The sequence below is a fragment of the Heloderma suspectum genome, chromosome 1 (genome assembly GCF_057233095.1).
Source record: "Heloderma suspectum isolate Gila_16-S chromosome 1, 16-S_ref, whole genome shotgun sequence".
In the NCBI taxonomy this organism is placed as follows: Eukaryota; Metazoa; Chordata; class Lepidosauria; order Squamata; family Helodermatidae; genus Heloderma; species Heloderma suspectum.
The window spans coordinates 401,274,903-401,290,000 of record NC_139458.1 but is presented as its reverse complement, the minus strand read 5'-3'; the positions used below and the strand labels follow the sequence as shown (position 1 = coordinate 401,290,000).

The 15,098-nt window shown below is 41.4% G+C and overlaps 1 protein-coding gene across 2 annotated transcripts in view; it reads left to right on the top strand.

Moving 5' to 3' along the window:
* PROX1 (prospero homeobox 1) overlaps window positions 1–12,175 on the top strand; it is a 75,892-nt gene extending 63,717 nt beyond the window's left edge. For both annotated transcript variants that reach the window (XM_084832684.1, XM_084832675.1), the window contains one exon: window positions 8,667–12,175. In XM_084832684.1, coding sequence (XP_084688810.1) covers window positions 8,667–8,852 — 186 coding nt within the window. In that variant the 3' untranslated portion in view covers window positions 8,853–12,175. The remainder of the gene's footprint in view (window positions 1–8,666) is intronic.
* The last annotated feature ends 2,923 nt before the right edge of the window (window positions 12,176–15,098 follow it).

Below are 15,098 nucleotides of genomic sequence, written 5' to 3'. Positions count from 1 at the left end.
TCTGCTTGTTGGCCTGCCTCTTGCTCTGGCCCAGACAAGGGTGTGGTGAGGAAGAGGAGCAGTAGATCCCACTACCTACTTGCTCACTGCCTGTCAAGCAAGCAAGTGGTAGCACTAATGAGAAAGAGGCTGAGCGACTGGTGGCAATGGTGGCAAAAAGGCAAACGAACTGAGGGAGGGAGCCGTTGAGGGTGTCTGCCCAAGGGCCCTCATAAACCTGAAGCTGGCACTGTATCTGTTGCCAGTAACCTTGTAAAGCAGATTAGTATTATCATCCCCGTATTGCAGATGGTGGGTGGCACTGTGATCTGCGGCAGTGAGAGAGCAGCTTACCTGTGGCCAGTTAATGAGGACCAAAACAGACATTACTTTGATTCTGTGTCTAGCAGCTATGTCTTTTTTTTTCTTCTTTCATCTTACGCTAGAGCATGTGCTGGGGCCCCTGTCTGGATCAGGACCTAGCATGGGAGGTAGGGGAGATTTTAAGTTCTGGATCAGGCCCCCTGCATCTACTCTAGAATAAAAATGGAATAAAAAATGTAGTTGCTAGACACAGATGTAGAGTGCAGTCTTCTGAGCTTGGAGGCTTACTGCCTTCAATGCACAGCGGGAAGGGTGGGGGAGGCAATCTTCACCTCCACACTCCTCCCACTCTGTATTTCAGCTAGATGAGCTTTTCCATCAGTCTAACTGAGGCATTGAGAAAGGGGAGGGAAAGAGGCTGGGGAGGCCAGAGGATTCCGCATAAGCTGACCTCCCCAGTTCCCTCCCTGCCCATGGGAACATCTCCATTACCTTCCCTCCAAGGTTGCTTTTGCAACCTCGGAGAGGCAGCTGGCATGGTTCTCTCCACACCAACAGGGACGGGATGGGGAGCTCGGACTCCTGGGTCTGAGATCAGAGCACTGACTCTGAGATCGGATCCAGGAATACAAACTATCCTATGGCCCTGCAAATGCTGTCTAGGGGCCATAGGATATCTCTCTTAAAGTAATGTCTGTTTTGTCCCTGATTTTATGGCAGAGGAGAGATTTGAATCCAGGATCTTCTGATTCGTAGTCACTTAGCTACAAAGCTGTACCAGCTCTCAGGGGAAAGATCTAGCTGCATATCCACACAGACTATGCGCTGTTTATGTACACAGATCTTTCTTACTGGACTGGAGAAACGATGTTTCCATTGCTAGTTCATATTTTCATCAAAACCATGCATGAGTCTGTAGAAGAAAATATTGTTCAGTATTTAAATTGTTCTTTAGAATATTCAAAACAGTTCATGTTATAGTGTGCTGCTCAGTAACACATATGAATTAAATAACCAAGTGAGCAGGACCAATCACATGAGTCTTTTCCACCCAATCTATACTCTCCCACCTGGTGAGAAGGCAATGCATGTGGAGGGAGGCTTTGGATGGTATGGGAGACTCGATGATAGACCATTGCTAAACTTAGGACTGTTATAGGAGCATAGGATCACACATCATAGTTACCAGTAGGCACTGGACAAGTTGATCCTTCTTTGCTTTACAGCAACCCTGATATAATCAGTCATTTCCACCAATATTTTCACTGACACTGCTGGTGTCTCTGCCGTTTTGACATGTGTCGCCATGTGTCCCCCAGGATATACCGGTTATGTGGAGCAAAGTAGTGCCCCTTTCTGAGATGAACAGTGTGTAAGTCTGAAGTCCACCACCTAGTTCCCCCTCTCAGCATTGTCTTTCTTCCCTGCGAATGTCAAGTATTATTATTTGATTGACTGCAGCCACCTGATGCTAGGAAAATGTCCTGGATTCATAGTAGAGATTGTTGTTGAGTCTATAAAAAGAATTATGGATGGGGGTCTTATTTGTCACTGAGGCATTGTTTCTGCAGATGTTTCTACTGGAGAGATGTTCAGTCAGTTAGGTGTAAAGATGTACTTAGTAGGTCATCATCACTTGGGGTCAGGGAAAAGCTACCCCCAGACACACACAATTAGCACAGCTGACTAGTTAATTGCCCACTGGAAAAAAAAAATCTTATCTAGCCACCCATCCATTTAAACAATTAGACGCTTTGCCTCAGAATGTGCATTCTCTTAAGAAAATATTATGCTCTTTGTGAAAAGGGGGGAGGGGAAGTAAGCTAGACCAAGCTGCAAGGAGTGCTTAATTGCTAAAATGAGGGTCTCTTGGGCTCAGACAAGCCTGCAAGTCACATCTTCTGACCTGAAAACCTTTCTGTATAATCCTAGATGCACAGGGTGCCGGTTGTGGTGAGGGAAAGGCATTCTGTACAGGCTCAGAGGATTTTGTTTTGTTTTTACTTCATCTAATTCAGGAAAGTTCTGTGGTATGGAAAAAAGGTCCCAGGGCTAAGCCCTGGTGAGCCCAGGCTCAAACTAAGCCCTGGCTATTGGATTAATATGCAACACAAAGCAATAAGCAAGGCTCCCTGGCATGAGGAAACAAGTTGAATGGCCAATAAAAATAGACTGAGACAGGAATGGCTGAAGTCTGTTGTAAACCCATGGAAACATAGTGACCAGGTTCGCACAATCGCCGCAACCCAACTTGAAAATTCAAGCCAAGGTGTCGCGTAAATCTGGCAAGGGTGTCTTATGCAAGGGTTAAACAACCACCGCGTAATCCTCAAATAGTATATCATAGAATAGTAGGGTTGGAAGGGGCCTACAAGGCCATTGAGTCCAACACCATGCTCAGTGCAGGAATCCAAGTCAGTGGGATATAGCCATTCGTTTTGGATATGTGTTCTCAGAACGTAGAAGGGTTCAACAGACAAAGGTGATTACAGGTTGTAAGTAAAATTGTTCAGCAAATTGCCTATAAAGGCTGATGCTACATGATATCAGTCAAAAGAGTTAGTTGCACCTTTTCTCTTTCTGTGATGATCCCTGGATGTCTGTCTCTTTCCTTCACACACATATGTGACACAGCCACGAGTCATTACTTGTGGCTTTTCTGTGGAGAAGCATGCATTCATACAGTGGTGTTTACTGTGGGATCTAAGAGCTACTTCATATATTCTGTTTTGGCAGATACATTTCGTTTGTTTGTTTGTTTGTTTGTTTACAACATTTATATACTGCTCCACATCAAAGATTTTGGAGTGGTGAACGACAAGATAAAAGAATAAAACACCATATTAAAACAATTTTTTTTAAAAAGAAAACGATTCAGATTCTGAACTTAATAAATGGCTGGTCACTCAAGGAAGGCCTCTCGTTACAGATGTTACAGATATACAGGATGTGTCAACTAAAAGGGTCGTATTTAAAGCAGCTATCCTTCCCCTGATCCCAACTGTGTCTAGGTGTGTGCAGCCATGAGTCATCATTGGTCCCAGCTAGGTTTAAACAAGGGTTAAAGGCTAATAGTCAGATGTCAGTCCAAAATGCTTGAATGTTGGCGACGCTTTCCAGAATTTTCCCGGATTTATCTCAGACAGTGAAGGAAAGATTTTTCCTTCACATATAGTAGCTACCTTTCACAGCTTTGTTAGCCTAGGCTTGCTGCCCTACAGATATGTTAGAGTTCAACTCCCGTAAAATGTGAATCTTTTAAACACTTCCTGAAAACACACTTTTTCACCCAGACTTTCCCTGGGCTGTAAATAAATCAATGATGCCACTCCATGATGTTGGACTCAGTATAGACTCTTCAGGGATCCTACAATTTACCAGCTGCTCTAATACTTGTTTTCCTCTTCCCTCTGCATTCACTTTTCCTTTTGTGTCATGTCTACCAGATTGTGTGTCTGCAGCCAGGGAAGTACCTTTTAATATATGTACAGTGCTTAGAAAATGTTGGGTGCTTCGCTAGTATTAAATAATATAATAGTCTATTCTTATCCTCTGTTTCCTATTATTTAACCAGTTAGTGATCTATGAGTGGGCCCATCTCCTTACCTCATCACTGTCAATTTTTTAGGAGCTTGTGATGACAGACTTCATCAAAAGCTTTTGAAAATCCACTGTATAATCTCTGCCAAACTATTCCTGTCTACTAGAACTGAAACTCATTTGGGTAATTTTAAAAAGCCCTCCTAATTTAAATTTGTTTTTAAAAAAGTATATATTTTCTTAATTCTTTTTTTTTCTTTTGCATTATTCTAATGATGGAGATATTAGAAATTTCAGAGGGAAAAAATACAGAAGCATTGAATTGTACACATTGATTTTTAACACAATTGCCTTAAGAGTTAATAGTTACGTTTTAAAAGGTGTTCCTCAAAATCTAATTTCAGAAGCAAAATTTGAAAATGTAAAAAAAAAAAATCACAATCAGATTGGGAAATTTGGCAGACTTGTTGATGTCATTAAAGAACTCTAAAAAGACAATGGCAAGACTTGCCCTTAGTGATGGGTGAGCTTCCCTGGCTTGGTCCAGAATAGGCTTGTGTAAGAAAGGGAAAAGTGTGGCTATAGTGGTGGAGAAGGATGGATTTTTCTGGCTGAGCCATTACAAACTAGGGATGTACGAAAGTCACTTACCTTTCCGCGGATTATGTTTATTGTGGGGGGGAGGCGTTCCATCCCTCCCCCTGGAATCCTCAACGGGGGGGAGGCACTCCGTTCCTCCCCCCCCCCCGGAATCCTCGACCGGCTGGCTGTGCTCCGCGGCGGCTCCGCAGAGCAGCTGGCCAGGCCCAGGCCAGAGCCATCCGCAGCCGGATTTCCGGCAATGGAGAGCTCTGGGTAAAAAACAAAACAAAAAACACCACGTACGCAAATGGCGGCAGCTATGGCCGCCGCCATTTGCGTTCCTTATTTTTGGCCATCTTAGTCTACGTAAATATTTACGTAGACTATAACAGCAAAAATAAAGGGGAACGCAAATAGCACCCGCTATGCTATTTGCATTCCCCTTTATTTTCACCGTAATAGTCTACGTAAATATTTACGTAAACCAAGACGGCCAAAAATAAGGAACGCAAATGGCAGCGGCCGTAGCCGCCGCCATTTGCGTACACATTGTTTCTTTTTTTTTAGCCTGCCATGATAGGCTACGTAAATACTTACGTAGCCTATCATGTCCTCTGCAGGGACACAAAAGGCGTCCCTGCATTAGCCGTGATAGGCTACGTATGTATTTATGTAGCCTATCACGGCATGAAAGAAGAAGCGAATGGCGGCCACAGGGCGGGCGCCATTCACAAGTCAGTGCCGACGGAAGCACTTAAGTGCTCCGTTTTGCACGATTTTCGTGGGGTGGGGTGGGGCGAGGGCTCCGTCCCACCCGACTTTCGTGGGTTGGGGGAGGCGGGGGCTTCGTTACGCGATGGATTTCGGGGGGCTGAATGCACTTGCATTTGGCCTCACCGAGATCCATCGCGGAATTCTCTGACATCTTTATTACAAACTGACCCCAAACTTTGATGGCGTAGATACTTGAGTTTGCATTTCCAACCCCACCATCCTTGTATAAATGCCATTGGCATCATCACTGCTTCCTTTTGCATAGACATGCTGGTTCTTCTTCAGCAAGGCATGTTTAGCACCTAAAATGTTAACAACAATAATGCTTTTAGCCAGCTACACTAGGAAATAGGTTATGCAGAATGTTCTGTAATATCCTGTATCACCCTGGGTGGATTGCTCTTGGATCTTTAAAATAAAAGTATTACATTGCTTCCGCTGGTATAGATGGCAGCATTGGAGATAAATTATATATTTGAGTTGAAATATCAACAGTTTCAAACTGCTGGGCAAATGCCATTGGACAAATGCCATTAGGTAACTTGTTACTTTTGTCCGTTCTTTTGTCACTTCGCTTTGACATAGTTCTTCAGCTGCATTGCCAGAAAACCAGTGGCTAGGGAGTAGGTGTTCTTCTAACTAGCTTTCCCCAACCTGGTGCCCTTCAGTTGTTTTGGACTTCAGAGACTATCAGCCTCAGCCAGCATGGCCAATCATCAGGAATGCCAGACAGCTGGAGGGCACCAGGTTGAGGAAGGCTGCTCTAACATCTGTACTGGAAATGGATGCACATAATACATTCAGCTTTTCTATACTTCCCTAGTCTTCCCCCAGAGCTCCTTTCTGTCCTTGCTAGGAGTCCCACTTATGCTTTGGATGGTTTTTCTGCCTCTGAAGGACCAGCTTGTTTGTTTAGCATTTGTGTACTGCTTCTCTGCCACCCAAGTGGCCCTTGAAGTGTGCAATGTACAAGAGCTGTTAAAAAAAAACAAAAAACTCCACACCACACCTCTCTGGCAATCAAGATCAAAGTTAGGTGGGCCAATGGTCTGGTTCAGTCCAAGTCAACTTCATACCCCATCGGAATTTCTCTTGGTTTTTTATAACATCATGGACTCCATTTTTTTATACCTCCCTAAAACTGTGCCAGCACTTTCCTGTTCCATAGTACAGCTCTGAAGGCTGTTGTTTTTGAATACTTAACCAAACCTCCAGAGAAATATTTGACGGAATGTATCAAATATTTGTTATCTTTCCATAACATTTAGCAAATACCTCCCACCCTCCCAAACCCATCAGTCCTACACAATCTCTACAGCATGCTTAATTTGGACAATAACAAGTGCTGTCAACTTCAAGGGAAGGGTTCGTGCAATCCCTACAAACAAAAGCATTGCATATCATTAGACAGAGCACTCTGTGTTTACATGAATCAAAACTCAAAACACAGAGGTGTCTTGTTGAGATATTTTGGTCAGTATAAGGGAAATAATTATTTTAATCTTTATTATTGACTTTCTCTTCTCCACTCCCCCATTTTCATGTTACTCCTTCAGCATTATTAGTCAATATGCCTTTTTCAAAGGACACTCACTGTTTGGGTCCAAATTCCACCCTCTACTGCATGCAAGCAGCTCCCACTGACTTCAGCAGTGGCTGATCACATGTCTGCCTCATGGCAAAATCTGGCTTGAAGATTGCCAGTGTGTCATCTGTGAGAAAGCTTCCAGTACTTCGTTACAGAAAAAGAAGTCTAATTTGGGGGCCTTCCATGTGAGGTGGGGGGGGAAAGTCAGAAGACTTCTTCAAGAGCAGTTGGTTCGTTAGCGGGATCCGGAATGGCAAATAGTATGCAGAATCAGTAGACTAAGAGTCCTCTGTTGTATTCATGAAAGTCACTTGATGTCTGCAAGTGAGAGAGGCAGCTTCTGAGATGATATTCTAAGGCAGAGTTGGGGGCCTTTTGTCTGAAGGCCACAGCGCTTCTTGCCAGGTGGGCTACATCCAAGAATGCATATACCTGGGCTAAATTCAAGGCACTCACCTTGAGCCAAACATATAAAACTGCCTTATACTGGTCCATCTCACCCAATACTGTCCACTTTTAACTGGCAGCAGCTCTGTAGGATCTCAGGCAGAGGTCTTTCCCAGCACTTACTAGCCAAGATGCTTTAAGTGGAGATGCTTGGGGATTTAATGGGTGACCTTCTTTGTGCAAAATATGCACTCTACCAGGTAGAAAAAAAACTCCTTCCACTCCTTCTCTTGTGCAATTATCAGCCTTCCCTAACCCAGCGCCCTCCAGATGTGTTGGACTACAACTCCCATCCTCCCAGCCACCACAACCACACTGGCTGGGGTGATAGGAGTTGTAGTCCGATACAACTGGAGGACATCAGATTCGGGGTGGCTGTCTTACATCGACAGTTAGGACTTCTGTTAAGCAGTTGCAGGAAGGATGTGGTCCCTGAGGAATGGGAATGGAAGCCACTCATTCAAACAGCTGATCTTTGGGAGCTCTGCTGACCAAGTTGCATTGTCACTTGCCCCTACCTATGAATGGGTATTATGAAGGGGGCCTGAATCTGCATGTACAGTATCCTTTTTAAAACATAAATAAAATGAAAAGGAACTGGTTTTAGGGTACACCATCTTCATGAAAAGGGTGCTTTCCCCCAATTTGTTGTCAAAGATGTTGAAAGCAGTGTGCACTGATTTTCAGTATACCAAATAAACTGGATTGCCATTGAGAAACCTAACTGGTCACAAAAAACTTGGGTCTATGTTCACAGCATCTGTAGAGTTCCCACCCCACCCCCATTCCACCTGGTTGAATACATATGATTTTTATTGGGACATTTGGGTCGAAGTGGGAACCATAATGGCTGAGTTATGTTATGGGAGCACCACACACAAAACAACTGTGGATCCAGGCCATTAGAGGATGCGTTTATTAGGTACTCATGATAATACTGCAAACAACCATTTGTAATAGATACCTTTTCAGCACTAGCTGGAACCAAAGCAGAACACACAGAAGTGAAGAGGCTATGTTGTTTTCAGCACATGCTAAATTCTCACATGTACCCTTAGAGAGTAAAGAGTGATAAAACACATACAAATGTGGACAAAAATTTCCGCAAACCTTCAAGGCAATAGCCTTCCATCCCCCATCATTCCCTTCCTCTGCTAATTATAAATCCAGCACTCTCTAAACCCAGATGTTCATATTTTAATACCTACATTCTGTGGTTCGACTTTACAAAGCTAGCTAACACATGTTTTAAAAGTTATTGTACTATATATAACAGCCTTGCCTAAGAGAATAGAGGTCTGCCACATTTAGAAAATGCAGGTGCTATGTAAGCTCCCTTTTGAAAGCAAGAACTTAGCTCAGTTTCCTTTGAAGACCCAGAGACTTGAAACTGAAAACTTTTATTAATGCCATTGTCTCCTTGTATCAGCAGGTTCCAGAGAGATTCCTGGAAGTGGCTCAGATCACATTACGAGAGTTTTTCAATGCCATTATCGCAGGCAAAGATGTTGATCCTTCCTGGAAGAAGGCCATATACAAGGTCATCTGTAAGCTGGACAGTGAAGTTCCTGAGATTTTCAAATCCCCAAACTGCCTCCAAGAGCTTCTCCATGAGTAGAAATTTCAACCACTATTTATGAATGTATTAAAAAAAAAAGTAGCAGATCCCCCTTTTTGATGCCCAAGTTGTGTGTGAGTGTGTGTATGTGTGTCTATATTAATTTCATGAAATCAGATCATAATCTTTGGTGATTGCTATTATTTTTTGTTATTTAGGTCAGTAACAAGTGGATCATTATTTTAACTCCAGCCTTTGTTTTACTTTTGCCCATGACTTTTAACATTTGGAGGGAAAAATATTTGGGTTTCGTTTTTTCCCCCTGGAAGAAGAATGTTTTGAAGTGTGTACAAGCCTGTTTTAGCAAGTTTAGGGCATTACTTTTATATATATATATATGTATGTGTGTGTGTATGTGTGTGTGTGTATATATATATATATATATATATAGCCAGTTATTGCTCACTACAAAGCGGCATTTTGTTCTAGAAAGACAAATGTCACAGTGCAATTCTACAGTCAGTTGTGTCTCTTTGTTTATGTTAAGTTCTCAACTCTATGGAGGCATTTCACAAGCTTAGTGCTTTCTAAAACTTTAGCTCAACTATTTAATGAAGGAGGTAAGATTTTCATGTTATAGGTTAGAAGACATATAAACATCCCTTCCACTTATTCAAACAAGATCAAGAGTGGTATCCATGCCAGTCTTCAATCTTTCCCCTTAGTAGAACAACAGATGCCCTGAATAATTCACCCTAGTTTCCAGAGTCCTGTATGCTGTGTAGCAACATCTTGGGCCATGTACCCTATGCCAGTTGTTCCCAGAAGTGGTCCCCATCTGCTTTCCACCATTTTGGAAAGTTTGGGAAAGGGGTATCATAGAATAGTAGGATTGGAAGGGGCCTATAAGATCATCGAGTCCAACCCCCTGTAGTAGTGGGGAGTAGCGGTGTGGAATTCTCATAGGAATCGCTGTAGGATTGAAAAAGGTCTATTTCAGATTGGGCCTAGATTCGAGAGAGGTCTGGATCCAAACCAAACTAGATCAGGTGGAATTGGAATCCAAAAATCCAGGGTTGGAATGCCTTCATTTTTGGAGTTCACACCATCATTACTTACTCAGATTTTTTGTTCTCCCCCACCACCCCCGCCCCGCTATTTCTAGCAAAGCAGTACTGCAGAAAATAAAATTTGTTGTTCAGTCATTAAGTCATGTCCGACTCTTCATGACCCCATGGACCATAGCACGCCAGGCCTTCCTGTCCTCCGCTCTCTCCCAGAGTGTGCTCAAGTTCATATTCATTGCATTGGTGATGCTATCTAGCCATCTCACCCTCTGCCGTCCCCTTCTCCTTTTGCCTTCAAATTTACTTAAAACAAGGAGTTTTGCTGTTGGCAGACACAGTGATTTAAATTTCATAATATGGTCAGCTTATTAAAACAATAGCATTTCACTCTCCATAGAGTAAAAAATTCTTGCATAATTTTTAATCATAGCAGAACATTTTCCTATTAATTCATTGGTAAATCATGCAGAAAATCTCTCCAATTGGAATCAATGGGACCTTGCGGCTCCAATCCTATGTATATATACTTTGGGGTAAGTCCCACTGAACTTAGTAGGACTTACTTCTGACTAGATGTCCATAGGATTAATGTTCTTAATGCTTAACTTTGGCTGGATTGTGTCCTAACACTTTATCACGCTGAATGCTCAGGTTTGGATGATGTGCTAAGTGGTGTTTTTATCAAAATGTATTCTTCTCCCCCCAACCAAGCCCTTAGGCAGTATATGTATATGAAATTTCATATTTTTGCCTGAAAAACAGTGTTTTAAACTACCTTTTCATCTGAGAAGCATTCTACTATACCTTTGCTTTATTCTAAAATGACTGAGGCAAAACAATGACATCTCAAAGTATAAGAAAACTTTCTGTATATTAGAAATGGAACAGAGATTTTTTTTATAGAAAATATTGTTTAAATGAATAAACTAGGCACAATATAGGCTGGATCTACACCTCATGTCATACAGATATGATCCCATCAGGGTAACACTATATCCCTCTTGCCCATTTATACCTGGTAACACACACAATGACATCTGCTGTGATATTTTGGATAATACGGAATAAAAAGTGGGAAACGATGCTACAAAAGTGGTATATGGAATGTGTAATGTGCCCCAATAGTAATCAGTGCACTTCAGTACCGGTAAAAAGCACTAGTGTAGATCTAGCCATAGAGAGAAAGAGCACAACTTTGTAAAAAAATTGGCCGTATCCATTGCATCCAATGGAACTTAAGTAGTTAACTGTGCTTGCTAACTTACTTACTGGGACTTGAGCATGCTCAGCTAGCTCTGGATTGTGCCTATAAATCATGCAGAAATTTTATCCCTGTCCTGTTGGCTAGGAAAGCAGAAGCTAGCCACTTTTATTATTTCCTCAAATATAAGTGATTCATTAACAATGAATACAGCTGATCAGACTACTTCTATCCTACAACAAAAGCTAGTGGCAAATAAAACATGAGAATAAAGCATAATATATGGGGCGCATCAGAGTTTTTCTGTTTTTTCACTCAAGATAACATATGCAATTGCCTTGTGATCAATTTGAGACCTGATTGTGGACAAATATGATTTCGGTAGGTCTCAGGACCAAACTCAACACGATGCTAAACACACAGCTGCCGCTAAAAATGGCAGCCATGCAAATAGACCACTATCTTTCCATAATGTCTACTAGAACTGTGTACTGAGGTCATGATGTTCTGTGTTTCCCTATCAGCAGTCAGTGACATGGGGCAGAGAAGCGCAAAACATCCCTGCAACCAAATGCAGCAAGTTTTGCTTAATGTTGGGAACAGGATAAACCTAACACATGGCTGCCATTTCAGCAATGAGTGTGTATTTAGCACTACTAGTTGGCTTTGATTTTGACACTTACCGATACAGAATGCATGTTAAAGCAGTCCAACATAGAATTTCTCCTCAGGGTGACCAAAAGGAAAGTTTACCTTACAGTGAAAATAATAATAGTAATAAGAATTTTATGAATCAAACTGAAGTGAGTTGACACATTGATCAGCCTAATTTTAAAAAAAGCTTGTTGCTAGTTTTTATGATTTCTTCAGTGGTCTCCTTTTTCTTTTGGCATTTTTGCAAAGGTGTAGTGTCTAGTAGTGTTTCCTGATATGCTATGGCACTATGTGTTTGTCGTTTTCTCTGTTGTCTTTTGTACAGATGCAGTAAGAATTTTTTGTTAACTGGGCTAGCCTTTTTCATTATCTACCCGTTCCCCAACAATTTGATACCAATTTGATACTAATTAGCCAAGGTATTTGTTTTACAGTTTACCAAATTATTTTCTTTAGGATTCTCCTTTAAAAAAAAAAAAATCTTTCTTTACATTGATTTAAAAAACACACACACCAGGTTTATTTTGACTTTGGAGAGTGAAAGTTTACCCCACATGACATTACAATTTTAGAAAAGCTGACCTAGCCACTGCAATGATGCTTCATTTACAAATATTGCTTGAGAGATAGTGAAAAGCCTTAAAAACCTGCTGATTTTTTATTATTATTTTTAAAAACAACCTAGGACACCCAAGCTGCAAACCAGTTACCCTCTTCCACATGCAGAAACTGGGTTTCTACAAGCAGAATAGCAACTTTCTTGGTGCAAGACTTTTGCATAAGCAAGATGCATCCAGACACCATACAGAACGCAATGGACCTTTCCATATGTAACATCCCCAATTTAATAAACTGTAGTTGATTAACCCACTTACAAGTGTCATGACTACACACTCGCTCATCCCCTTGTCTACTGGCTTTTGCACTTCAATCATGGTCTTATTAAATTACAGTTCCCTGTTATATCCGAAATGGGGAACTGTGATTTAATATTAGTTTACTAATCAGGATCCTAAACCACCATTTAATCCTGGTTTAAGAAGATCCTGGTTAGTAAACTGACATGAAACCACAATTCCCTGTTCAGAAGTAATTGAGAACTGTAGTTTAAACTGAGTGGGATCCAAGCGCTGAAGCCAGCACACAAAGTTAAGAGGCATGGGGAGAGCCTGCAAGCCCAGGGCTCATTCCCAGCTTCATAAACTATAGTTCATTAAATGTCTGAACCAGGCCTAATTGTGTATATGGTTTTACCTTATTTTTTCCCTTTCGCTCAGAGCTCTCTGGATTGCAGCCACTGTCATTCTTTTCAAGAACTGATAGTGTCTGTACAGTGCAGGCAATGCAGCCAATAGCAAAGGATAAAGGGCCACAATTTGTTGCCGTATGCATTGCACTCAAAGCAAGCCATGCTGTTTCTAAACTTCCTCTGAAGTCTTTAGTACAGTTTTTGCATCCATACAGTTGACACCGTAAATGCCACCCTTCATGAACAAAATAAAGTGCAGATTATTAGGACATTTCCAGATGTAGGGTTTTGTTGATGATTAGTGCTCTGAATCACCCACAATCCCATGTTCAGGATGCTTGTTCCTGTTCCAATCATGCTGGTGTAGCTGCACCATTGACACAGGAGGCAGACCTACTGTTGTGCCAAAATAATGACACTAGCTCCACACCTCTGCACTAGTAAGTCTCTCATCATTGGAGAACATACTGTTGTGCTTCCTGTTATGCACTATCATCACTCTTTGGGACATCTCAAAACACCCTTTCATTGTGTAGCAGTTGCTGCTAAGAAAAGGATGAAAACTTTAGCTACACACTTCTTTTCTTCCCATTATGGGAGAACATTCCAGTTCTGATTTAGAGCATATTTCTACTGAAGCTTGCTGGAAGTGTACAGGAGGCATTCAAGAGCTACATTTTCCTCGTGTTTTATTACAGGAGTTTGAACATGAGTGTCTCCCATTGGGCTGAACACCTTACTAACCCTATTAAATTGAAATACACTTCTATGGCAGCCCCTTACATAGAGCCTACCGTTCCATTGTCAGCTCAGACATTAAAAACCAAACATAACAAACTAAAGCCATACTTTATTTGTAATACATTAGACATCCTTTCCTTATATATGTTTTTGCTTTTTTGTTTTGTTAATATTCGTATTATTAGTACTACTACAATTTTTACTGATTGAAATATGATTAATTTGAACTAAGTGTACACTAGACTTTATGGCATTTATTTATTTATTTATACATAGTGTACATAAAATCATTAGTGAATGATGCATAGGAATACTAAAAGTAAGGGGGGAACCCAAGCAAACCTTGATTTTTAAATATATATATAACTGATAATTTAACTAGCTCTTTTATGATGACTTCATTGCATTATATAGCCATATTGCCTTTGTGTCTCCCAAAGCACATTAACTAAAACATAAAGCATTGGTCTTTGCTATATTTTAAGTAGACTTCATGCTCGTCCAATGATCTCTTTCATATTCCATTAAAAAAAAAAAACTCATCCTGGTCCTATAGATGTTCTTTGCCGTGGAGTGTTTTATGCAGACGGAGCTTATAGCAGCACACGTTGCTTGCCGGGGTTGACCTACTGTGCTGCCTGCCCATTATAATACCATTATAAAGAAAGACAGGATGCTAGGCTTCAGGAACGTAGGGTTGCGGTTGACATAGATGGTTCTGTCATGCCCAAAATAATGGAGGTTGTTGTGTAGGTGATGTGGTCCTACCCCAGACACTCAGGGGTTATGTACACTACAGATGTCAACTTATTTACTAGTAATTTCCTCTCCACCAAGAATACTGGGAACTATAGTTCTGTGAAGGAAGATTTCTCTAACTGCTTCTCCCAGGAATTTGTTGCGTAGAATCGTGACAGTCGAAACCTCTGTAAAACTGATACAAGCGTATGATGCAGATGTGCTCTCTCCACTAAATTCTGCATTGCAGCAGCTTTGCTAGTGCTGCATCTGATGATGGTGGCTGTTGTAGGTGTAGCAGAACTGATCCACCCTGCTGAGCCAGCTGGACATCCTGGGTCCGCTTGGGATGCTGCAGCAGGTGTAACATTGAGCAGGCCCAGCAATAATTGTGCCTCCACCCCCACCAAACTCTTATTTCTCAGCAAAACTGTACATAGGAATGGGTCATAAAAGGCAGAAGGCTGCTTTTATTGTAGTAAAGAAAAGTTTACATACGGAAAGTAGTTCAAAAAATGTTGAAATTCCATATTGACATTCATCTTCTAACTCACTTTTTTTTTCTGTACAGAAACTAGAGGTTATAGTGTGTGCCTAGACCTTAAATGCACCAGCGGAAGGATTAGGTAAAACAAATCCTTCAAATTAACAGTTTT